Raw genomic sequence first — 26,808 nt, forward strand, 5'->3', positions numbered from 1 at the left:
ATAACTATTATTATTAATAACCATTTATCATTATATGTAAGAAGTCATATAGTGATATGGAACACTATTATAGTATTTCTGAAGGTGTCAGATTTAGTTGGTAACACACATTTTTTTAATTATTGCAGTCATACACACCTCTCTCTATCTGGTAAATCAATTTCATTTGCTTGAAAAGGTTATTGTATCTTGCTAGGGGCAACAAAAAAATTACAAGTAAACACGATTTAACTTTGTATTAGAATCTTCAAGGGCATCAGCAGATAAACTACAGAATTAAATGCATTATATTGTGCAGGGTTATAAATAAAAGTCAGCAATGTTCTTTTTATCTTACATTAGAATTTGACAAGAACTGACTAAAGAAAAAGTCAAGAGAGATTTTTTTGTTTTACTAAAGGATGGAAGGTTCACTTAGCAAAGTGAATGTTCACTGAGCTTAGCTAATAAGGTGAAACTGTGTTCTTGTCACTCATCCGATCGTGTGCACTAAAATCCAAATTTTTTCAACTTCCCTCATGCATGGTTAGGTATTTATAGGGGTCTATTCACAAAGCTGCCGAGGGCAGCCGAGTGAATGACCGATCAGAAGTGAAGACAGCTTGACCTTATTTACTAAGCTCAGTGAACATTCTCTCCACTAAGTGAAAACTCTTTACTCCTCAATATTTATTTAAGGAATGTTAATCACAAGTGAGGAGACAGCAAATGTCCAGAAATGTGAATGTACAATGGTTATATCTGCCAGTTAAAACATCATTGTGTGCTTCTTTTGTTCCTTGTATGATTTTGTTCATTAGACCTAAACTTCAAAAATTAGGCCATCAGAGAATACGGACAATCCATTACTTATCTGGCTGGTTGGGTTAAGAGATGGGATTCATTGGTTTATGGGCACCATTTATGACGATATTTTTAAATTCAAGGTTATTACAATAAGTGATGATGTAGGTGAAGTGGACCACTGCCTCCTTTGGCTAAAAATCACATCAGTATGCAGCTATATGCATGCTGATTTGAAATCATCTTACATTCATTAGTTAAACAAATATATATTTGTATTTTACTTATATTTTCAACTTCCTGGTTCTCTTTGGCAAAAGTGATGTAATGTGCCCAGGTGTTGCATCCCGGGAGGGTTGCATTAGCAGAGCATTGCTAGGAAATCTCATCTGTAATCTCATGAGATCTCAGGGAAAGGCATTTTCCTTCCTTGAGATGATGAGCATGGTCACATGTCATGCCAGTCACCCCTTATTTTCTGCTATTGAGCAGTGCCATCTGTTTGTCACTGCTGCATCCACCTAGTCTAAAGGGACATACCAGTCAGGAGTGTGATGGGACTTTGGCCATTCATCTGAAGGCATTCCATACACAGTTGCTGTACGGAACACCCCCAGAAATTTCCTGCTTCTGTAAAATGGCTGATTGATTTTCCCAGAAGTCTGCAATTACAATTTTTGGCATCCCTTGCAATAGGAATTTCATTTTTGGTGATATACTCCGTAAGGGCCTATTCACATGAGTTTCAGGTCCCGATCCGGTGTGGATCAGCAGACGCGGTGCTATGTGTTTTGCCGCATTTTTGCTGCGTTTTAGCTGCGTTTTTGATGCGTTCCAGTAAAAAACATTTTTTGCTGGAGTGGGGCTGTCAGTATGTTAGCTGCAGTGCAGTGCGTTTTTGACGCGTTTTGCGTTTCCTGACCGTACAAAATGTGACATGCAGTATTTTTCTGTCGTAACCTGAACGGACTGCGCACGTGAGAACTGTAGCCCATAAAACACATATGGATACATTGGGATGCATATTTAGTGCAGGAGCGTACGGATCAGGTCAGCACAGAAAACGGACGTCGTGTGAAATGGCCCTAAGAGGTAATTACTACTAAAGGGATGCCAACACTGCACCTCTCCCTATTACAGCACAGGAAGCCCACCAGCTGATTATAATGAACTCAGACCCTCCCATACAGGGATCAGTTTGGAAAGGAGACAAACTGCAACAAAGTTTGTTAAAATTCTTGCAACGTACACAGATCACCCAGAGAAGATTGATTTCTCAACAAAAGTGGAATTACTCCCACTCCCAAAAGTGGAATTACTCAAAAACCCATAGGTGAATGTGTATATCAAACATGAAATGTTTAGTACATCCATGTTGATGCATACAATTGCCATTTAGAAGGCTCAGTTCACAAAGAGTTAAGGTTGAACTCCAGGCTTACTTTGTTTTGCATAATTGTACAGATTCTTCTCCTGTACTGAAATTGCTTAGTCTGATATTAGGGCACTTCTCACGGTGTGCATTAGAAGTTAGAGCATGTCAGATAGTAATTTCCTGTCTGGGAGACATCCAGCATCATCTGAATATTTCACCCCTCACCTTACTCTTACTGGCCTGCTACTCTAATTTATTACATTTCAGTTCTTTCAGTAATGGAGGCTCAGCATTGCATGTGGGCACTACCTAGGGTGCTCTGCATGCCAGAAATGCCCACTCCTCCAGTCAGAGCATATAGATATTTACATACCTCCTTTCGAAGAGGCAGCCTACTGCTTGCATCAGGGCTTAGGGCTCTTGAGAGAGGAGTACTGAGGCAGGATGCTGTGATGTTTTAGGAAGCTATGTACAGCAACCGCCCAGCATCTCCCAGCTGCTGGCCTCAGCTCTCATCTCCCTACATTGCATAGAATAGCACAGAAACCCAGTAATAATGTTAGAGGTGCACCGAAATAAAAATTTCAAAACCGAAATAAAAAAAGACAGACCGCAACCGAAAATGTTTTTTATTTTAACTCTTTCAAAAAGTTTTACATATTTGTTTTACATTTTTTTAAATAAACTTTTTAATGTTTTTATATTTATTTTTATTTATTTATCCATTTTTTATTAAACAGTTTTATTCTTTACTTTTAGAGGCTTTGGGTAAATTTTAGGTGTCTAAGCAGACCCCTGATATTTCCCTTTTAAAATAGAAACACAGAGTCCTCAATCTCTTTTTCTGTGTCCCCTGTTATCAATTAACAGGAATCCTTTATACATAGTGTTCCTGTTCATTCATAACATGAGGACATAGTGTGTTTACTATATCTACAATCATGAATGAACAGGAGGTGATGTAGATCACTTCCCATTCATTCATAATTGGGGACACGGTAAACATATTATGTCCTCAATTATATACAAACACTCAGCGATCACTGATCACTGAGTGTTTGTAATCGCTCCCCTTCCTGACACGCTGTCATAGGAAGCTGAGTGAGCGGAGCTCACCCTCCTGTGACAGCGCTGGCTGTTTCCGCCCACACACCACTCTGCCGATCTGTGACAGGAGGCTGAGCGGTGCGGGGAGGAGAGACGCCGGCGGCTCACAGCACTCTCCTCACACAGCGCTCGGCCGCCTGTGACAGTTTCTCTCCTCCCCGCTGGGAAACAGAGCAGCGCACATCGTGGAGGAGAGAAAGAACAGATGCACCGCTAAATCGGTTAGAAAATGGCACTTTTGGCAATAGGCCAAAAGTGCCATTTTCGGCCCATATGTTTCGGCGGCTGATATATCAGTGCATCCCTAAATGATGTCATTGGGTCTAAAATAAGGTATGTAATAAAAACAGAAATATTTTTTTTTTAAATGTAATCTGCATGTTGATGAAGGGGCAGGGAAGGAAAAATATAATCAGATTAAACTTTATCTGTAACACAAAATAGGAATATTTGCTTTCAGCTGTATAATTGTAATTTTCAAATCTCATTGGACTCTGTTGTAAACAATTGTTACTTTTTTTTAAATAAAGATAGTTTTTCTCATGTGTTAGCTTGTAAATTTTTCTAAAGCTCTGACAACTTCTGCATACATTTTTCCGTGCCCATCATACAGCCAAATCAGCACAGCTATGTAAAACTGCTAAATTAGACAACCCATATGTCATACCATCTAGTCTTCTTTCATTCTAACATTCCCATAATTGCTGCCGTGTGCATCACCATGGCAGCAACTGAAACAGACAGCGGGGAGATAACACGTTCCTCTGTAGTATTGACTTTCCTGCATTTTTTTTACTGATGCTTATAGGAGAATTATTTCTATGAAATTCCATAGGAAAATATCGAGAATGGTAAATGCTTCTAGTCAAGTCGGATGTAATTAAATGTCATTTATGATGGAATGATAATTTAATAATAATATTATTATTATTAATATATAGGTTTATTCAATAATAAACTGTGTGGGGTTTTATGTGTTTGGGATATTTTTGCATAAAAATGTCAATATGTTTTTGCATATCAGGACCATATATAACCACATAAAGCTACACAGTTGAGACTATTCGGGTGACCAAAAAAAAACAGCCATTTTTAGCACTGCTGAAAGTCATCATAATCACTCCATTCTACACATAGCACCCTATGGTGTTTTATAGGAATTATGTTTGAATCAGAAACACCCTCAAGACATCCTGTAGTACTAGGGAGATAACACCTTGATGGCTGTCCATCACTTAAGGATCAAAGGGCAGGCTGTGACCCTATGTTGACCTAGATCAAGGAGTTTGCCCACATCATGAGGGCACCATCTGCTGGAAGACTTTAGTAAGCACTGCCAAATCCTAGGGAAGATGCAGATTGGACCAAAGACTCATAAGGGGCGATGCCAGGGGTATCAAAGGGATATCAAAGTAGGTGTATGAGTGGATCTTTTGCATTAGAAAAGCAGTCTCTCTCTCTCTCTCTCTCTCTCTCTCTCTCTCTCTCTCTCTCTTCTTTTTCTTATCTCTCTCTCCTTATTAGTATTTGGCTTTCCTTTTTGTATAAATAAATAAAAACATTGTTTCTTTTATCATTGGTGTTATGTTTATTATTAGTATTAGTAGCAGAGCTGTAGCAGTCTAGATTCATTAAGGGGGTGGAGGGGGGGCAACATTAGAACTCATTTCAAACATCATCGGGCAGCATCCATTGCAAGTGATTTCATTAGCATTTGAAATAGCTTAAACCTTTGACTTTAAAGTGGACCTTTACCCCCATTGATTAAAAATCATATCAGCATACAGCTCCGCATGCTGATATGAAATCATCTTATATTTATAAGTTAAACAAACATTTTTTCATTTTACTTACAATTTCTTTTTCTCCACTTTGGCACAAATTATGTAGTAATGCCCAATTAGTGCATCCTGGGAAGGTTACATCAGCAGAGCATTGCTGTAGAATCTCTTCTGTAGTCACACAATATCTCAGGGAAAGGCATTTTCCTCCCCTGAGATGATGAGCATGGTCACATGTCCTAATCACATGTGCCAGAGTTCCAGGGAGTAAAGGGAGATGGATTAATCTGCCCTTGTTAAAATGGCCACTGTGAGAAGAACGGGGAGGAAAAGAAAAATAAGATATGCAAAGAATACAAAGCCTGCAATTATCTAGAAGTATCTGTTCGTAGATCGTCATTACTAAAAAATTCTAAAGGTACCTTTGTTGTTATTTTGAAGATATGGGTAAAGTTCCTCTTTAATATCACTTTAAGTTTGTGCAATACCACAATATACCAGAGCAGACAAGCCTAAATGGGCCCAGAAATCATTTTTGTAGGTTTTATACTATTCTTCAATCATTTCTGAAACTACCAAGATATCTTTTTCGTGTAACGATGCATTTACCTCATTCGGCATTTCATATGTCTCATCTGAATTTGCTGGCACATTGTCTGCATTTTCCTCATGTCCCAAGCCTTCTTCATTCTGAAATAAAAGTACATACATATGCCTTAGTGTTAGAGTGCATGCATATACAGTAGATATTGCTTAGTAGCAAGCCAACTCATTCAGGATGAAAGCCTATGTATGATCCATACATGAGTCTCAAAAACCTTTGATATTGTTTGTGGCAGTGCAGGAGTCAGGACTGTGTAATGTAAAACATCCCACATAAAGATTACAGCAGTCAATATCACATGACATACAACATAGCATATTTAGTACAGCAGTCAGTGAGATGTAAGGTTCAATCAACATAGCATAAAATGAAGGAGTCAGGAGTGTGCAGTACATAGCACAGCATACAAAGTGAAGTGGTCAGGAGTATGTAACTTGCATCAACGTGTAGAAAGCAGTGGTCAGGAGAATGTAACATAGTGCCACCTACATTTCAGGTTAGCGGCAGTAAAAAGTACCCAAAAAATAATTGATGCTGAGAGCAAGAAGATCTCTACCCCACAAGCAGTGGTGGTCGGTGGCAGTAAAAAATACCCCCGATTATTGGTTGTATGTGGCAATAAGATTCCACCCACAGTTATTGGTGGTCAGTGCCAATATGATTCCCTCCTGCCCCTAAATGTTCATAGTCATTAGTTGTAAAAAGATCTTCCAAAAACATTGAAAACTCATGATGCTGACAGTGACCACAAGTGACAGCAAAAAAAATCCAACTAGCATTGGTTATCAGTGGCAACCAACCAGTGCATTGGATTACAGTGGCCTGCAGGGATGTTCAGTGCTTCTGGCTGAAATCTTATGCCCACTTCACTATGTACTGCACACTCCTGACTCGTACATTTTATGCTATGTTGAATCTTCCTTTCTTTCTCTTGAGCCTTAGCACTAGACCCCCACAGACTCCATGGGGCCCAGTGCTAGGGTCTCCACATGAAACACATGCCAGCCAGGAGATAGGGCCATAGAAGTCCATGGGTTTCTAGTATGCATAAACACTGCTAGCAGAAAGAAGATTTCAGTCAGAGGAGTTCAAGATTTCTGTGAGCCATGATTATTTGATTCAGACAGATGTACATCAGGGGTGTGGGGGTTAGAATGGGGCAGGGGGCAACAGGATAAATATACTTTCTATGTGTCTGTGAAGGTTCTCATTCATCCAGGTCATGGTATATCTGTAAAAAAAAAGTCCAGTTGCCTTGACTTATTTTTTACAGATATACTTTCTATGTGGCACAATAATATAATTCTACAAAACATTTCCTTTGTCCTTTGAAACCTTTCTGTCAAGTTGGATTTGATAAACCAGAACATAAAAATTATTGTGTGCAGGCTTTTCAAGTATCTACTTTGAACAGTGGCACGTTTTGGTTTATCTCATTTGGGAAAACAAAGAATTACGGAATGCTTTGTTTGTCTGAATTATTGGAACTTAAACAGGCATTATGGTGCCAGTCATTTTTCACGCCTGTAGCAATTTCATGGATACATTATTAGTTTACCATTTTGGATACTTAACCAATAAAATTTGGAGAAAGATGCTTCATATAATGGCTTTGCAAAAAAATATCACAGCAATGTTCAAAAATAGAATTTGTAAACCTGTGATGAATTTTAGGATACAACACAGCAGTAGAATTTGCAAGATTATACATCAGTTCAATTCTATTTACAGCACAGATTTGCAGTGCAAAATACTGTGTTACTGTCAGAGCCAGATTTCCCTTGAAAATATAAATTATTCTGAATGGCTGTCACTTATTTTGGTCTGTTGGATTTGGTGCAGATACACACTGGAGGTCTTCAGCTGCCAATAAATATGTCTGAGCTTCTTGCATAAAGGAAGGTACCTACTTGCTTTCAGTTTATTTATTACTATACGCATTTCATATTAGGAGCTCTGTTAGACTAGAGTTAGGAACTACACTTTTGCAGAGGGGCTTTTGCAAAAGTATGCAAAAAAAACCCTGTTTTTAACACAATTTGTTGAAACAGTTTATACATTGTTTTTGTGGTGACTAGTTGGTAAAAGTGTTGGTGAAACCTTCTGTATTGTACTATCCTTTACGAGTACCTGAATTGACAAAAATGTGGAGACTATCTTCCCCTGAACAGTTTGTTCTCATGGCAAAATCTCAGTGTTGCCTGGACCTCAACGTTTATATTGTATGCTTTTGGTGCAGAGAGGCTTTGGGTTCAGAATGATTTGAGTATGCAGAAAATAGTTAATGTTATGGCTTACATTCCTATAGACACTTTAGGAGTTAAATGTTGGAGCTAGGGTTAAGGGGGGGTCATGAATGTTATTTGGCAAAAGTTATTTAAGGGGCAGGTTAATAGTTAAGTGTTTAATGTTGAGGGGGTAGGCCTTAATAACTTATTTTAGGGGTAAGGTGTTAAAGCAGACCTGCTATCAAAAATGTAAGGTCAGCTTTACAGTCAGTCCTTCATCCCCCAAACAAAAATAGCGTGGGGGGAAAAACCCTCAAAAAGGAAGTGCTTACAAAAAACAAGATTTAAAAAATTACATTGGTCCTGGCTTTCCGATGCTTGTTGAGTGATTTCACTGTGCTTCCCTGCTGCCTCCTGAGAAAGCTGGGCACATGGAGAATTTCCATGGAGAAGTTGTCAAATTTCTGTGCAGATAATATGCACTTATACTTCCTATTGCTCACTGCCCTAAATAATATTGCTCTACTTGAGTTGCCCTAAATAGTCAGATCCTTGCCTAGACACAGTACATGCTCCTTTCTAAAGCAGATCTACAGTGAATAATAGGGTAGGGATAGATGTCTAATGTTATTATGCTACTTTGATTAATGTTAATCTGATTCTGGTTTCTGTACTTACAATTAATCTTATAGAAAAGGGAAGCAATCAGTGACATATATTTTACAACTATTGAATTCATCATATTATATTTATTTAATTCATATTATTATATTTATAATAATTAATATTAGTTACATATGTGACATGGGGAAATGGAACTATTTTTAAATGTTATCTGTGTAATCTCTCCATCTCTATGAATAAGCTGTTTGGTAAGACATGTTAGAGTTGCAGAAGCTTGTTTTGACTTCGGGAATAAACATCGTGCAGTTTGTGATATCAGTCGTTTGTGTGGGCAATTGTTTCTGCGAGAACCAGTAACAAGCTGCAGCGTGCTTTTCTTGCCTGCACCGGCATGAGGGATGGGGCTGCATGGTCGCTGGACAAGGAATATGAGCGGTGGCTGCTTTGTGACTTTTAGTGAATTATTCGTTACAGGATTAAGGCAGAGAATATAGAAACCATAATATATTTCAATCTTCTTAAATGTATTACAACCCCCCTCCCAGGAGCTGCTGAATTTTATGGGTCCACCTAGCCTGTCTACTAGTTTTTTGGCCTCTAGCTGTACCCAAACACTCGACCCACCAGACAGATCACCACTTCTTCAAAGCTGTTTTTGTAGATTTTATTAGCTCAAACACCTATAGAAGGCTGGGGGCCAGGATAACACAAAAAAAAGCAGAAAAAGTACTCTCCACTGTATAGTATCTTCTCAGTGGATGCTCAGTATTTTTATCCCTTTGCCACAGGCTAATGCTCATTAGCTGATGAAATGCACACAATGCAGTATGACTTTTAAACTTGTTGTGTTAATCATCTATTACAAGTTGCCTCTGCTACTACATGCTTTTCAAGCTAATGCCACAACCCTGCTGATGTGAGGATAACTTTACAAATTGACTATTACTAACTATTGTCTTCAGACAATTATCTTCTGGTGTGAAGATAACCTTACAAACGGATTATTACTTTTTATTGACTTCAAACTAACAACGTGTGATGTGAGGAACATTACAACAGTTTTGTTACATACTGCTTCAATCCTGTCATGTGAACTGAACATTGGAATGATTTCAGCAGTGAGAGGCATTCAGTATGATTAATTTATTTTTCTTGTGATGTGATGCAAACATTACCATTGATACAACCTTAGTTAAAAGAGACTGTCATAATCTTAAAGTAAAAGTTCTGTTGAAGAAGACTTCCGCAGCTGAGTTCCATCATTCATCATAAGAGATATTACAGCTAAGACCAGCAATTTGTAGCTGTGGACTTAGGTTGAGATGGGCAATTGACTAAGCAGAACTATGTTTCAGCTTCCTTCCACAGACAGAATTGGAGATATACCCTCCCCGGGCAGCAGGCCTGAGTAGTAACGACATCTGAACTTACACCCATCTCGGGCAGCAGGCCTGGGAGGTCTAGACTGAACCCTATACACACACACACATCCTCACCAGGAAAAGCCTGGGAGGGAAGGACGCTTCTAGAAAGTCTCCTCTAATATTTATCTTCTTCGTCAGCTCACATCAGTGGCATACACCTCTCAGTGATTGGCCAGAATGCATATTCATACCGTACAACATTGTAATGCCTCATGCCATTTGCTGTGTCATGAGCAGGCAGAAGCAAACAATGTCCTGGGCTTAAGGAAAACCCATTGAACCCAATAATGTAAAAAATCAAAGCTCAGGTTGGCTTTAGCCTAGATACAACACCAAACTTAGACTTGTGACATTCCAGCTTTTGGCAGAGTCCCTACATATTAAATCAATCAATATTCATATTTACATATTTTTGTGGATGGATATTGCTTTTTTAGCACACTGATTTACCAAGCCATTGATGGGCAGCACAGTAGTGTAGTGGTTAGCCCAGGGAGCCCCTGGTTCAAATCCCAGCCAGGTCACTATCTGCAATGAGTTTGCATGTTTCATATATGTGCTTGCATGGGTTTGCCCAGGGTACTCCGGTTTCCTCTTCAAAGACATGCTGGTAGGTTAATTACCTTCTGTCTAAATTGGCCCTGTATGTATGAATGTGCGATAGGGATCTTAGATTGTAAGGCAGGGACTGATGTGAATGTGCACTGTGTAAACGTGCTGCATAAATTGTCGGCACTATATAAATATGAGCCACTAACATCAAAGACTGTACAGGAAGAAAAGAATATATGATCTCCTGTAAGGATAATTTCTCTATCTGTATGTTTTTATAATGCAAAACAAAATCAACATAGATCCAGTATGATAACATACTGTATTTTGGCCTGGTGGTCATTCATCATTCAGACCATGATCAGAGCGTAACCTGCAGTGACGCATGCTGCTTTATAAATATAACCACCTGCTTCTTGTTCAGACCTATGATCACAGTATCTAGTATAGGGAAGTTCTCTTGCACCAACTTTCTTTACAGCTCTGAAACGTCATGTGAACCGATGCTAGCAGCCGCAATGATGGAAAGAGGCACTAGAAGATGTGAAAAGGGTGTGTCGCAACAAAACATGCCCTATAAGAACACCCACCTTTCACCATGCCCACCAATCAATGTGGTAATATGGCACAATTTGCATGTTACACTTAGAGGAAACCGCTGCCAACATTTAAAGGACTAGTGTGCTGGGTTTGCCCCTCCAGTCCAAGGGTACCCAGTCTTGCCTTGACCCAGAGGGAGAACATATAAACTCTATGAAGATAGTGTCCTTACTGGAAATTAAACCCAGGATCCCAGCTCCCGAAGACAAATGTGGTGATCATTTAGCCACAGCCCTTTGCCCATCAAAAAGTTATATAATGTTTTCCTATTGGCAGTAACATAAAACTATTTTATTAAAATGTTTATTTTTTCATGTGGATCTACAGTATTCCTGCCATAGAACATCATTTATTGGGTAATATACTGCAGTGGTTCCGTAACAACTTGAGGGCGAAGAAATTAAAAACATACTTTATTGGCAGCAGATCTGAAACTGCTATAGATTTGTGATAGGAACTTAGAGTTAAAGATGAGGTGAGGTGTGAGATGCTTAAATTTCCCATTAGGCTTTAGAGGGTATCTTGATAATGCTTTAGTCTTTCACATTTGCTTGTCGCATTCTGTTGTGTATAGATATTGTAAAAAAAATGTTTTGATTTGATTAAAAAAAGCCACTGATTTTTCTCTTTGAATTATTCTTTTGACGTCCATTCTTAGGCATAATAAAAATGTAAAAAAGTGACAAAAACTTTTTAGTCTTTTATTGCTTTTATTGTTTCAAAGATTTTAATGGTCTAAAAATCAACTGTGCATTGTTCAAACAAAAAGAAATTTGATTAAGATCAATAAAAATGTATTGAACAAAATGAAATCCTCAGTCCAACAAAAAAAACCTAATATTTCAGATGTTGTTGGTTGCTCGTAGTGATGGGCCAAACAGGCCTGAGTTCGGTTCATATGCGAACATTCAAACGTCCGAAAGGTTTGAACTCAAACTCAATGCAAGTCAATAGGGGTAGAACTTTCAAAAATTATTGTCCCCTTTAAGAGGGCTTATACCCTGTTTCCCCGAAAATAGGACCTACCCCGAAAATAAGGCCTAGTGTGTTTTTTTTGAGCCCAAAAAAATATAAGACAGTGTCTTATTTTCGGGGAAACACGGTATGCAAGTTATTGGCCATAAAAGGTGTATGGGGGTCCGGGTACTGCACTAGGGGACAGAAATCAACTCTGTGAGGAGAACAGAGTCTCCTGGGTGTCTCTTTGATCTCTCCATCTGTCACATCCACAGCAGCTATTCAATCAAGGACTGTCAGTCCATTTTTATGTTTTTATATACTGCCTATTTTGTGAGTATATATATTTTTGTTTACTCGCCCGGTTGTTTTTTGTTTTTCTATATAGCCTTCTGGACTCCCTGACTGGAGCAGAGGCTGGATGCGCAGTGGGGGGGTTCTTGCTTGTGGATGGTCTTCCTGGCGCTGGTTGGTGTATTACATTTTTTTGATTTGAGGTACTCCTAATAATGTATGACTAGGGCTTAGCCAATGGACACTTTGTTTTGTAATTTACCAATTGCAAGCTAACTTTATTTGGACAACTGGCATACAGTATATAAAAACCACAATCAAAAACAGAACAATAAAACTGGGGATGCACCGATAACGTTTTTTTGGGTATTGAGTACCGATATGTATATGTATATACCGGTACTTCCGCTAGCATAGAGCAGCCTGGCTTCTTGATTGCCCAGGAAGCTGGCTCCATACTGTTTGGACACTTTTCAGAAGTGATAGAACACCTACAGATGCTGAATAGCCAGGAAGCCAGCTTCCCAGCCAGTCAGCATCGAGCCAGCTTCCTGGCCAATCAGGAAGCCGGGAGGAAGGTCATTATCTGATTGGCTGGGAAGCGGCTCCTTACTGTTACTGCTGGCTTCCCGCTCTATCAGCATTGAGCAGGCCAAACAGCATGGAGCCGGCTTCCTGGCCAATCAGGAAGACAGGAGGCGAGTCATTACCCAGCTTCCTGATTGGCCGGAAAGCCAGCTCCTTGTACCCTTGCAGCATTGCTGGTCAGAGGTAATCTCCCTTTGACCAGAAGCTCTAGTATCAGAGGTAAGTATCGGAGCATTTGGGTGAGTGCAAGTACTCGGTATCTGCCCCGATACTTGTATCGATATCAGTGCATCCCTAAATAAAACATAAAAAAATCTTTAAAAATTAGTTTCATAGTTCCATAAACATTAGCAATAATCCCCACCACTATGAAAGTTTAAATCGTCTATGAAAAGTCATTATCAGTCATGGATGAAATTAAACGAGCAATAAAAAAGCATAAACTAAATTTTCATTAGTCCAATAAACAATATTCTGGGTTGTGATGAATGGGATACTTAAAAAATACTAAAGCCTAATGAATACTCATAAAATCATACATGCACTCTTATAAAATTAAACAAGGTAGTACATTTCCTTTTACACTTCTGTGCCTTTATATTGCTGCTATAATTAATACAAATATGGGTATATGCAGCTAATTAACTGAGCCCAAAAGAAATAATCAATTCTCAGGATTCAATAGCTCCATCATAGTACAGCTTTTGATATTCTCTCTGCTTGCTGGAGAATCGATCGACTTACGGGAGTAAAATTGACAGCGCCAATTACTGTGGAAAAGGCAGGTAAGATGCAGGGATAAGCCAACTACTTGTCTACATAATACTCCAACACTGTTTTTTTGCCAAGATAGAAGACTGTTTACAACATTAAAATATTCATTTACAAGAAGCAATTGGATCATCATTTATAAAAATAAAAATGTAAGAGTCATTTTATTGCTTCTAAATTGTTCAGACTAACGGCAGAAATGCTGATTACATAATGTATTAGCCAAGTTATTGAAGTAAATATGTTACATTTTATGTAATATACATTTTCTTTGGCTATTTTTTTTTGTTCCTAAGAGTGAATGGATTACATGTCACAAACAAGTGAACCTACATTTTTGCCCCAGAATTTGGAAGGCAAGCTCTCATGGGTATTGCTAGAACTGTAATTTGCCCAGGCCCAAAAAGCACCTAGAAAGGACAATGGCACATGAAGGAATCCGCTGAGAAATCTAGGCATGGCCAGAATGGGCATTTTTTAAGCAGCAAAGTTAGATAGCAGCTATGCTTTCAACTACAAGTACAGGTACAAACAGCAAGCCACCCGCATCAACCCCTGTACAGCAGTAGTGGCCATCTTGCATGTATGTAGTGGGTCTTAAGGGCTTTACACTATGTTTTGCATCTGTATTTACCTGTAAAATCGATTTAAGAAACAGTAGAATACTACAGAGTAAACACGTTTAATAATATCAGACCACCAAAAAGTCATCTTAATTTTATTAGTAGCAGGCCACCAAAAGCTATTTCCCTTTTATTAGTAGCAGGCCACCAAAAGCCATTTGAATTTTAACAGTAGCAGACCACCTAAAGACATTTCTCTTTTAATATTAGCAGACAACCAAAAGCCATTTCCCTGTCATTAGTAATTGTCCACCAAAAGCCACTTCCATTTTAATAGTAACACACCACCTACAGATATTTCTCTTCTAATATTAGCAGACAACCAAAAGCCCTTTGTCTTTTCTTAGTAGCAAACCATCATAAATTAATTACGCTTTCATCAGCAGCAGACCACCAAAGCCTTGTCACTTGCATTCTACTATAAATAGCCAAATTAGATAAATAGTGCGCATCTCTATTCTACATATAGGCTCAGCAGAATATTAGCCATACCCTACCTTATGCCTTCACACTCCACCCCTTCCCTATTCAATTCAGTACTGTGGGACACCGGGGCAAAATAGAGTAGGTTAAGCTCATCTTCGCTAGCATAGGGAAGAGGGTCTAAGAATGCATATGGCAGTAGGCTGCACAAAAAGCACAGAGAGAATTCATGAGCCCCTGGGCACCTGGGTATCAGAGTCACAAGCACATAGGAATCTTCCACAATATAGTCTTTGTCAGGCAGCCAGCAACCAACCCCCAACCCCTCACATTCCACAGACAAAACCATACAATATACTGCACAACATACTCCCTATACTCCCCTATTCAACACATATCACAAATGCCTGCAGCACAGCTCCCTCTCCAATAAAAACTTGTGGCGTTTGGGAGCTGGGGTCCGACATAACTACATTAGCGTGCTCCCTCAAATCATTCTCTCATTAAGGAGGTAAGAGGAAAAGAAATTAAAGGGCCAACAGCAGAACACGAATAGCCATCGCTGCCGAGAAGACGTATGGCAATAAGAATTAGGAGGTCACTGTGTCGTCTCCATGAAAATGATATTCCTACTTTCTTCACAAGCGGGCTGCACAGTTTTCTTTTTTTTTTTTTAATAGTGAATATATCAAAGAAAAACTGATTTAAATAGACAACATTTTAATTAATTAATTGCAGTTTTCTAGTGTTGGTTCAAGAATTATCAAGAACTTTGAATATTTTTTTCTGAGAATTTCTTCCAGTACAAAGTAATGCATTTTATTCCATATATATTTGGTCGCAGAGATGAAATATTTTTGCAGTGTCATTATCAGACATCCAGGTTCATGTAACACTCACTCTCCTAACTTAAAAAATGAAAATAAAATGAAAAAATATACTGTAGTTGGTCAACAAAAACAGTCTGGTCTGTGTGGTTTATTTTCCGATAAGGTTTCAGAAAATAAAGGTGTCCTCTTCCACAATTATTAGGCAGCAGTTAGATTAAAATATTAATCTTTTAGTGACGCTTTGGAGCAAGCAGCTGCAGACATACACAGAATCTGTCATTTTTAAATCATCCAAACTAATACACCTCTTCTATTAGAAGGAAATGATCTTGTAGTGGAGTTGCCTGCCTTTATTTATTCAGTAACAACATTCTGCGTCATAAAACATCATCTTACTCTATTTAAGATTGGGCAGATATAAAAACAAACTAATGATGAGTGTGTATTCACCGACTTAATAATTAACTGCATTATCCAATGCAACTGGAGAACGTAAGTAAATCTGTCAGGTAATATCCTCCTATAATTCAAACATGCTGACAGAAAGCAGAGGAATGATCTCATCGGTGTACTGGTGCTTCTCCATTGTCTAATCAGCAAGCTGTGAATGGGATTTGACCCAGTGTTTTTGACCAAGCTGTGCTGCTGCTACATTGAAAGTGATGGACCTGGTTGTGCTGTCTGGCAGGTGTGCTTTGACAGTTGAAACTGTTGCCATGTGTATTTAAATTGTACATCTATATCCTTATCTGGAACTCTGTTTTTGTACTGCTGGATGCTCAAAACGGAGTTACATGACGCCTGACTGATTTAGTTATTCAATCAGCGCATGTGTAAAAGTCCCTATGACCCCCTAAACAGTCCAATACACACTGTCGGATTTTGCTGATGCTGGACAACACATTCCTTTTTTTGTTTTTTCAAACATTTTTTTTGCTGTTATTTGCTGTTATTTTTAGAAATCAACAGAACTTCACATACTCTGGGTAATGGAGCCAGCTTAGTGCAGCCAATGCCAAAATATTTATTTGTATTCCATTGTACCATAAAACGTTCACACAATGGATACCAGTTTAAATAATTTAAAACAAAATACTAGTAGGAAACAAAAGGCAAACCATAAAAGTGTGTACTTTAGCAAAAGTGCAAATCACCTTTGCTATTACTGCCTCTTTCCACCCAAGTTCACCTCTGTTCTGCAAATCAGTCTTTACTATATCAATACAAGTACCTCCTGTGCAAGCAATGTGTTTGAGCATAGGCATGATACAAAAGAGCCGACTTATACTTGTGCTGTAGGCGGTATTAGAGGATTTGAGAACTGCCATCACTACTGTTTCCGAAGGCCACCTGCACTCCTTACGTTTTCACAACTTCTGGTAGTGCTCGAGGTGATCGCATGGATGGCTCTGTGCAGAAACTCAAAGTACTCACAGTGGTTCACCGACACACACATATGTGTGTGCATGTAAACTGCTGCGATTACTCCCATCACTACTGATGCCTGTATAAAGCAGTGATGTGTGCTAGTAAGCATCAACTGAGAAAGGAGTTCTCAACTCCTCTGTCACTGTCCACAGCTCCACCTGTCTTTGCCAAAGTACACCCATATTAGAAATGTGTGCAAGCTCTGTCTCAATGAAAGCCCACAGCCCAGCCTTCTCCTCCCAAGAGCTAGCACCGAGGGCTCTTGGGAGTTGTGAGTTTACAGAGTGCTTCTTAATGAACCAGAAGTGATGTAGGATTCCTGCAATCCTTCCTCCCAGCAGCCACTTCAAAACGAAGATTTAGGAGCCTGTGATGATGTCACAGTGGCAAAAAGTATAAAAGTCTATGTAAAAAAAGGTTAGTAAAAAAAATTATTGGGAGCCTAGCTCAGCACAGGTGGAGCCAGGTATAGAGCAAGTTTTAGGCTTGTCTAGAGTTAAGCTTTAAGCTTACCATGACATTTACCGTAAATAAATATATCCTGACTACAATAGTTCACATATATTATTTCAGATACTGTGCATGTGCATTTCCTTTTAGTTTGATTATGATTTGCAATAATACACCAAGGACTCATTTATACTTATGCTTGCAGAAACATGCAGTAAATTGCCACATTACCGCAATGCACTTTAATGCAAAAATCGCAGTGTGGTGTATTGCAGTGCCATTCATTTTAAAAAGCATCCTACCACACTGTTACAGTACAGCAGGTTGAAACACTCGCTCATATCTTTCAGGAACCTGTTTTTCATACTCATTTGTCCACCTGCTAAGACCAATGAGGGCGTAGAAGGCAGCCCTCCCTGGATCTTTTGTTTAATATTGATTGCATAGAATGCAACAGGTGAGCTAATGCGCTGCCAATTGCAGCAGTGGTGGTGCAACTCCATGGAAACAGGGGCAGAATTAGATACAGACATTAACAGGTAGATCATAACCTAACCCGAACCCTAGCTGGGGGTCCCAGGAGAAGGTTGACCTCTCTAGTGTTAACCATAACTAGTTGCAAGTGCAATGTCCACTTTAATAACTCTCCCATATAACAATGCATGTTTCCAATCTTTATTAAATCAACCAATGCAACAAATATTCTGCATTCATTCATTATTAGAACAACAACAACAACAACAACAGTGTAATGGAAGGTATGGGAGCTATTATTAAACTTTAAACCTAGAGGGCTCGTTCACATTATATGCAGTTGTGATGCAGTCCGTTCAGTTTGGCTACTGCAGCCAAAATACATCACAATGCTTTCCTATGGGCTTTCTTGTGCTGTATTCACACCATTGCAGTCCGTTCAGATGCAGTCAGACAAAATACTGCTCATCCTATTTTAGCTGCATCTGATCGCACTGGAACGCATCAAAATGCATCAAAAACGCATGCAAAAGCACCGAAAAGCATAATAAAAAAAACATCATCCAGGGACTTCCTCTTTGTAGGGACAGCCAACACCATCACCATGCCTGTCAACAAAGGAAATTTTCTGACAGGAAAAAGGAAGTGACCTAATTGTCTAATTAGCATTTTTTTAAAAACGCATCGGAACACATCAAAAACGCATCACAAACGTGTCAAAACGCATCAAAATGGATCGCAATGCAACTGCGCAGACGAACGCAGTTGTGATGCAGTTTCTGGTGTGAACTAACCCTGAACCCGCAATCTAGGATGGTCATAAGAATTATACATCAGTTGGCAGGGTGAACCTCTCCAGGGGTGACTATGAGTCTACAGTCCATTCTCACTATTAGGTTTGGTGATATAAGGTAAAATGCACGCTTTACTGCTATTTACCACAACAAAATGAGAGCTGCGCGGTGTCATTCCTTTTTGCTATTCCTTCTAAATGGCACCCAAGACTCCTAAAAGAGTTGCATACTGCAGGTTTGCTTTAGAGTACCATAACGCACATCGTAGTGTCGTGTTGTACTGGTGGTTAGAAAAAAAAGGCGCAAGTTAATTTTTTGCATGTTTTCAGGTGTGCTGCCATGTTATTCAAAATGAATGGGCTGCCTTAGGACAGCACGTCTCAACACACAAAAACGTGTGCATTGACACATGTAAATAAATAGTGCGATTGGACTTTTAAACATGACAATACCTTCAAACATGCAATCATAGAAAGAAAGATGAAGCTAAAAACAGCCTCATTATTGATGGTTTATTCCTATTCTTAGCCTAACTAACCTTTGTACTCATCTGAAGTACAACGGCGAAAGAACATTTGTCCCAAAAATATCACAAATCACTTTTAGGAAAAGGCAGTGAATGGGTAAAGAAGTAACTCAATAAATATCTGAGCAGATTTGGTTGAAGACAGTGATGACATTTCCCTGCTATGTAGGAGGTGAAGAGAAACACTGCTAATGTGTGTTATAGGCTTGTTAGTACTTGGCACATTTAAGTCTCTCATGTGATGCTTTCGCAATAACAGAGAAATGAAAAGAGTATTGTCTATGAGCACAATCTCATTTTCCACCATATGCCCTGACAACAAAATGATTGTAACAAATTATGACAAAGGCATTTCTTAACTGGAAACAACATATTTCTGTGTGTACAGAGGCACATTAATATATATCATGTTGGTAGAACTAAATGGTTTAACTCTATTCTAATTTTATATCTTAGCAGTCCTCAGATGTGGTGGCTGCATTAGTTTACAAAATGTAAATTAGTTTACATTTACATTTTGCAAGTGCAGTTTCTGGCAAAATATGATCTTGCCAGAAATATAGGGGGTTATTCACAAAGCTGCTGAAGGCAGCCAAGTGAATAATTGAGTCGAAGTGAATTGAGCCGAATGTCGTTCGGCTATTCACTTCAGCTCAGTACAGCTGATTTCAGCCGTACATTGGCTAAAATCAGCCATACACCGAAATGCAGAAGCTGTTGACTCTGGATCTGGATCAGCTGAGCCGAAGCTCCGGCAGTTCACTCACTGCCGTTCGCCCCTATTCTCATAGGGGCCGAACGGCAGTGAGTGAATAGCTGAATGTCGCCGAGCAGCATTCGGCTCGACTATTCTGCTCACTCCCTCCGTGGTACAGAGCAGAATAGGAATAGAAAACATTTAGGCCTGGTTCACACCTGGGCGTTCTGTAGCGCGTTCCTACGCTCTGCAAAACGCTCAAACACCGAAATCCCATTATTTCCCCCAAAAAGGAGACCCTAAAATCAGCCATACACCGAAATGCAGAAACTGTTGACTCTGGATCTGGATCAGCTGAGCCGAAGCTCCGGCAGTTCACTCACTGCCGTTCGCCCCTATTCTCATAGGGGCCGAACGGCAGTGAGTGAATAGCTGAATGCCGCCGAGCAGCATTCGGCTCGACTATTCTGCTCACTACCTCCGTGGTACAGAGCAGAATAGGAATAGAAAACATTTAGGCCTGGTTCACACCTGGGCGTTCTGTAGTGCGTTCCTACGCTCTGCAAAACGCTCAAACACCGAAATCCCATTATTTCCTATGGGTATGGTTCACACCTGGGCGTATTACAGGCCGTATGAACTCGCTACAAAATGCCCTACGCCCAAAGAAGTACAGGAGCTTCTTTGGGGCGTGTTTGCCGCGCATATCCATTGGGATACAGCCAGGTAGCCCTCGGAATCGCGCATTTGTCACACTTTTTTTTTACCGCGAATCGCGCATATTTAATACGCCTAGGTGTGAACCCAGCCTCAAACAAATGAAAAAAAATGTTTATAAATTATTTAACCACTTGCTGTCCGAAGCAATTTCTTACTATTTGCGCACACATGAAAAATATACATTTTTGTCTAGAAAACAGCTTCAAACCCCCAAACAATGATATATGTTCTGAAAGCAGAGGCCCTGTAGAATAAAAAAGTGCTAGTTGCAATTTTTAATGTCGCATGGTATATGAGCAAATGTTTATATAAAAGACGGGGTCACATCGGGTAAATAGCGACCAAACATGTCAAGCTTTAAAATTGCGTTTGCCTGTGAAGCCGCCAAAAACTTTAATACCCCAAATTTCCCATAGGGAACACTTTAAACGCTTTTACCGCTCATCAGTTTAGTGTTAACAGTGGTTGATGGCCCTAGAATTATTGCTCTCTCTCTCTCTGATGTTTGCGGCGATATGTAACGTGTAGCGCAATTGTTGTTTTCGCACGTAGGCGCACCAACGCGTGTGTATGTGCGTGCATGTGGGGGGCGGGGGACTTTAACAAAAAAAGTTTGCTTTTTTTATTTTTCTAATGTTACTTTTATTTTTTTACATTTTTAAACACTTTTGTTTTAACACTAACCTGATTGCTATCACATAGGGGGATAACAAGCCCCCTATGTAATAGCATATAGGGTGTGACAGGTCCTCTTTATGGAGACATCAGAGGTCTTTTAGACCCCTAATGTCACCTAGGGACCCCAAAGAAGCAGAGATCTGCTTCCCCAGCTTCTTCTCCTCGCTCTAAGAGCTGTAAATAGTGACACTGGAAGTGATGTAATACACATCACTTCCGGGTTCAGTGTTCGGGGAGAGATCAGCGGCTGGAAGCTTCTGAATCTCTCTCCGATCATTGCGGGGAGACCAGCTGAGCCGTCCCGGGCGTCACATGGGGACAGCGGAGCCCAGCCGACGGCGGTCATGGCGGGGGGGACAGCGTCGCTTGGTACAAACGATCCGGCGGCTGTATAGATCGCTTGTACATTAACAGCCATCGCTGGCTGTTAAAAATGTTTTAACCACTTCTGTTAAATAAATGTAAAAAAAAGAAACATTTCAAAAAGTTAAGAAAATTAATAAAAACATTTTTTTAAAATAAATAATTAAAAAAACAGCGTAGGGTCTCCCTCCCAAACAATACCAGACCCTTTAGGTCTGGTAGGAATTTTAGGAGGGACCCCAAGTTAAAGAAAAAAAATAGTCGCGTAGGGTTCCCCCCAAAGTCATAACAGCCCCTTAAGGTCTGATAGAAATTTTAAAGAGGAACCCCACCCCAAACAATGGAGAAAAAAAGAAGACGTGGGGTCCTCCCTAAAATTTCCTACCAGACCCTTGATCTGAGCACAGGCCTGGCAGGGCAGGAAGGGGGGGGGGGGGAGAAAGTGCCCCCCCTCCCTGCCATACCAGGCCACATGCTCTTCAGCACAAGCAGGGTGCTTTTCCAGAGTCCCCCCTGGAAAAGCACCTTGTCCCCGTGCCGATAGAGGCAAGGGCCTCTTTCACACAAGCCCTGGGGCGTTGGTTGTGGGGGTACGGGCTAGGGGGCTTATTCACATCAAGGTACCCCTTTAATAAAGGGGCACCCCGATGCACCTCCCTTGTGAATGAGTAAGGGGTGCTTGTACCCCTATCCATTCACGAAAGGGTTAAATAAGTCAAATAAAAACACCAGACTTTAATCAAAAATCCTTAAATTGACCACAGGATTTTTGGCAAGTCCTTTATTAAACCCTCCCCCCCAAATGGATCCACCAACGCAATCCTAAGGTCAAACACGATGTCCAACGTTGTCCGCGATGGTGACGACGTGAAATAGAAAAATAATAAAACATTTTTAAAAAAGACGCCCGCCGACTCGACCGCACGTGACGAATACCACGCCGCAGAATGAAGAATGACAGATGCAGCCAAAATATAAACAATTGGGCGGAGCTAGCAGTGACATCACCACTAGCTCCGCCCAAATGTTTACATGTGGCCGGCACCTGCCAGAGTCTTCCAGCAGTTCCTGGGCATATGAAAACAACTGGGCGGAGCCGGCCACCTTCGGCTGACCTTTCTCCCCGCTTCGGCTGTCAACGGCTCAGTCGAGCCGCAGCATATGGGTTTGGCTCGGCTGAGCCAATTAGCTGCCTTCGGCTGATGTACAGGCTATTGTGAATAGCCCGTACAGAAGCCCTTTGGTTCGACTGAACCAAAGTGCCTCGGCGGCCAAATCGGGCCAAAGGATCAGCCGAAGCTACAGCTGGATCCTTTGGCTCGTTAGTGTTATTGCCACGTCCTTCCACACAATCAATGTTATCATCTAACTAATCCCATCACCCCCATGTAATGGAGATGAACCAAGGAAGACATGTTTGAAGCCCAGTCCGTGCGACAACCATGGCTCCTTCCATAAATACAATGGAGAAATGAGTGTAGACATGAAGGGACAGGAAGTGTGTTATTCATAGGATTACTAGGTGAAAATACAGGTAAACAAGCCTTAAAAAAAAGAAAACTAATGCAGCCACCACATATAAGAACTTGTAGGCTGCAATGTGTATATATATATATTTATATTTGGGTTTAGATCCACTTTGATTCTATTGCAGTATCTATTTTTTTATTGCATCCATTCATTTTTCACTGCAATGGTCTTAATACTCTTTTTTTAGATTAATCTAAAAAAATTATAGTCTTCTTATGCTTTTCTTTCAGGCATGTACTTAATAAAATTGTATAAAAAGCATTTGCAGCACACAGCACAGATGGTATCTAGTAACTGCAATGCTGACCCACAGATTAAAATACTGCTTAAGAACACATCTATTAAATTGCCATTACAATTCCCTGAACATAAGCTAGCCCAAGTGTTTTATTTGCTTATCAATATCATGTTGCAGTGTTACAGAATCCTTTCTAATAATTACATCGGTCACCTCTGGTAAACAAGGCAACTGCATGGCCAGCATCAGTTGGTACAAGCCCTCAGGTCAAACATTGGCTAGAACAAGTGCAATTAAAGGGGTCTGTACATGAGCTTGTGGGATACATTAATGGCCAATCATGGGCTCTCTAAATATATAATAATAATAATAATAATAATAATAATAATAATTAATAATTGTTTTTTTTATAAATATAAATAAAGATGATCTATTCACAATTTACTAAATTCTCCTTTTTAACATATTGGTTGTGCTTTCTGCTCAATGCATCTGTTCAGTTTAGTCCCACTCCCACCCCAACTGCCGCTAGTATCTCTCTGTGATAATTTCCAAGGCCAAATGGCAGGCTTCTGTTGTCTCTGCTGCTAATGATGAGGTTAGCAGTGCTGAAATGCTGATCATCTGCTCTTCCATTCAGCTAATGTGCTGCATCTAGAAGGCATGCTGCTGATGTTCCAGACATACAAACTTCCCATGTCTCACACCAGACATTTCATGCTACCGATGTCATAATGTGCCAGCTCTCTTAGCATACCTGTGACAGCTGATGTGTTGAAGTTGCTATCTTGAAGTCAGTGTATTTCCAATTTTGCAGCCAGATAGGGATAACACCTATTTCTATTTGTTACATGTTCCCCTTTACATAGCATATTATTTAAATTTGCGGCTTACATTTTTTACCTGCTTTTTCCTGGCTGAAAAATCTTATTTACATTTTCTCTTATATTACGCCAAGGAGGGGGCTGGAGAGTTATGTTTACCATAATTAACCTTGTCTGTACTGTACTGGCAGATATCACTTGTAAATGAGATGTGCAGAACTGTCTGCCCTAACAAAAAATGTAAGATCTTAAGGGTGGTACATTGTATGTTAAGGCAAATGCTGTACATTTAGCTCTGCTTGTCCGGAGCGGGGCTGAATGTACAAAAAAACTACCCGCCCGGCGCCCGGCACATGCAGTTTTGGGCACCGGGCGAGTAGTTTTTTTGTACATTCAGCCCTGCTCCGGACAAGCAGAGCTAAATGTACAGCGTGGGGCCGCCGCTCGTTTAATATAAGTGATCTAATCAGATCGCTTGTATCAAACGCAGCGGCGATCGTGTCCGGGTCCCCCCCTTCCATGGTTTTCCGGGTCCCCCACGGCATAGGAGTTGACCATAGAGCTCGTAGAGCAAACAAAGAATGTCCGTTCTTCGTCTGCTCTGTGTGATCACTGAGACAGGTGGCACTGTAATCACAACGCCACCTGTCTCGGCTGTCAGGAACTGCAGCTACTGTCACAGAACCCCTGCGTCCTACTGTCCGGGTATATATATATATATACACAGGCACACACTCACCGATTAGCCATAGCATTATGACCATTGACAATGGCACAATTGAAGTGGGAGGGATATATTAGGCAGCAAGTGAACATTTTGTCCCTGAAAGTTGATGTGTTAGAAGCAGAAAAAAATGGGAAATAGGGACCTTAGATTGTTAGCTCCTTGAGGGCAGGGACTGATGTGAATGTGCACTGTGTAAAGCGCTATGTAAATTGTCTGTGCTACATAAATATCGATAATAAATAAAATAAATAAAGAAAGAAAATATTGGCACATAATGGCAGTCTTACCTGCTAAAGCAATCCCCTTCAGCACTGCGATGTCCGCACTTTCTTCCCTCACTTCCGAGTTTCGAGTGTCCAGCAAACTGGTTGGCCAAGGCCAAATGGCGTACCTCCCACACATGCATATGAGAGTTACTTCATCTTGGAAAGGAATCTTTGCCAATGATTTCTGCCAAGGTCATTAACAGGGACCACAAATGTGCACCAGGGCAAGACAATGTCTATAATTGCTCAGAACTATGGACATACAGGTCGATTCACAAAAAGGTGAAGAGTTTGGAGAAGGCAGGAGAAGTGAACAATCTAGGACAACATAGCTGAACTAGAAACATTCTCCAATTCAGCTCTCTTTCCAGTTCAGCTATGTTGTCCTAGATTGTTCACTTCCCCCGCTTCCTCCAAACTCTTCACCCTTTTGTGAACAGACCTGATAATCTCTCATTTGCCTGATTACAGTAAAGAGATTACAATAAAGTGCTAAAATATTAAATGCGATTGCTTTCTATAGTCAATGTACATCATTGCTCTTTCCTGTTCAGTAGAACTCAGACTGGGCAAGGAAGGGGCAGTACTAGGAGTCCAGTCAGGCGTGTTGCTTTCAAATTTGCTGATACGGAGCATGTTGACATAAGGAGGAAGCAAAGTGAGCAGAGAGATGACCGATTCAGTCTGCTGCTCCTCCCTCACTTCCCAATCAGCAGACTGGGCCAGGGAGGTGTTTACACCAATCATTCCGTATCCACAAGACAACAAAAAGAGGAAATCTCTGCAACTGGCACACAGTCAGCAGTAAAACCCATAGGTACCGAAATGTAAGAAAGCATGTGGTAGCAATCTAGGGGTGTACAATTAGTATATTAAAGCCATTGACGTGATACATAAGGTATGTGCACGTACCTACCTTCCAATTGTATAGTTAGCATGGAATTATTAGGTATAAAAAGGGGAACTAATAAGACCCACTCCCACTGAGCTTTCAATACAGGTTCTAATGGATCCTATTATGAAGAAGAATCAGCTATAGTGTGAGCAAAGGCAGTCAACGGTCCCCAAACTTTGTCAAAGAGAGCTGGACAACGTATATTTTCATTTTTTTTATTTATAAAGGGAGAATACAACCCTCTACACTCTGAAGAAACTTTTGTCTCAAATTGTGAATTTAAAGAATGCTAAACTCAAACTTTGTTTTAAGAAACAATTTTTAATTTACAGAAATGGTGGTGTCTCATATCTGCTAACAACCTGCAGTTTATTAGAGGTACTATCTTTTTGTTGACACCCACACTAGCAATAATCACATGCTGTCACCTGTAGGTGCCTGTATATATGTATGCGACAAATGGGCTTATGTGCATTGTTGTGGTGTGTTTTTAAGGTGAGTTGGGGTGCCATTCCCAATAATAAGCCCCACATTGCACCAATGCATGAACCATGTGTTACTGTGCTTTGTGGTAACACCAGTGGCGTCACCAGAGTTATGGGCGCCCGGGGCAGAACATTTTTTTCGCCGCCCC

The 26,808-nt window shown here is 40.2% G+C and overlaps 1 protein-coding gene across 1 annotated transcript in view; it reads right to left on the reverse strand.

The window, feature by feature from the left end:
* Positions 1 to 26,808, reverse strand: part of SNCA (synuclein alpha) — a 51,212-nt gene that overhangs the window by 6,758 nt on the left and 17,646 nt on the right. The window contains exon 5 of the mRNA XM_018553283.1: positions 5,656 to 5,736. Within this exon, the coding sequence (XP_018408785.1) occupies positions 5,656 to 5,736 (81 nt within the window). The remainder of the gene's footprint in view (positions 1 to 5,655; positions 5,737 to 26,808) is intronic.

The sequence above is a fragment of the Nanorana parkeri genome, unplaced genomic scaffold (assembly GCF_000935625.1).
Source record: "Nanorana parkeri isolate BGI_ZX_2015 unplaced genomic scaffold, ASM93562v1 scaffold115, whole genome shotgun sequence".
Classification (NCBI taxonomy): Eukaryota; Metazoa; Chordata; class Amphibia; order Anura; family Dicroglossidae; genus Nanorana; species Nanorana parkeri.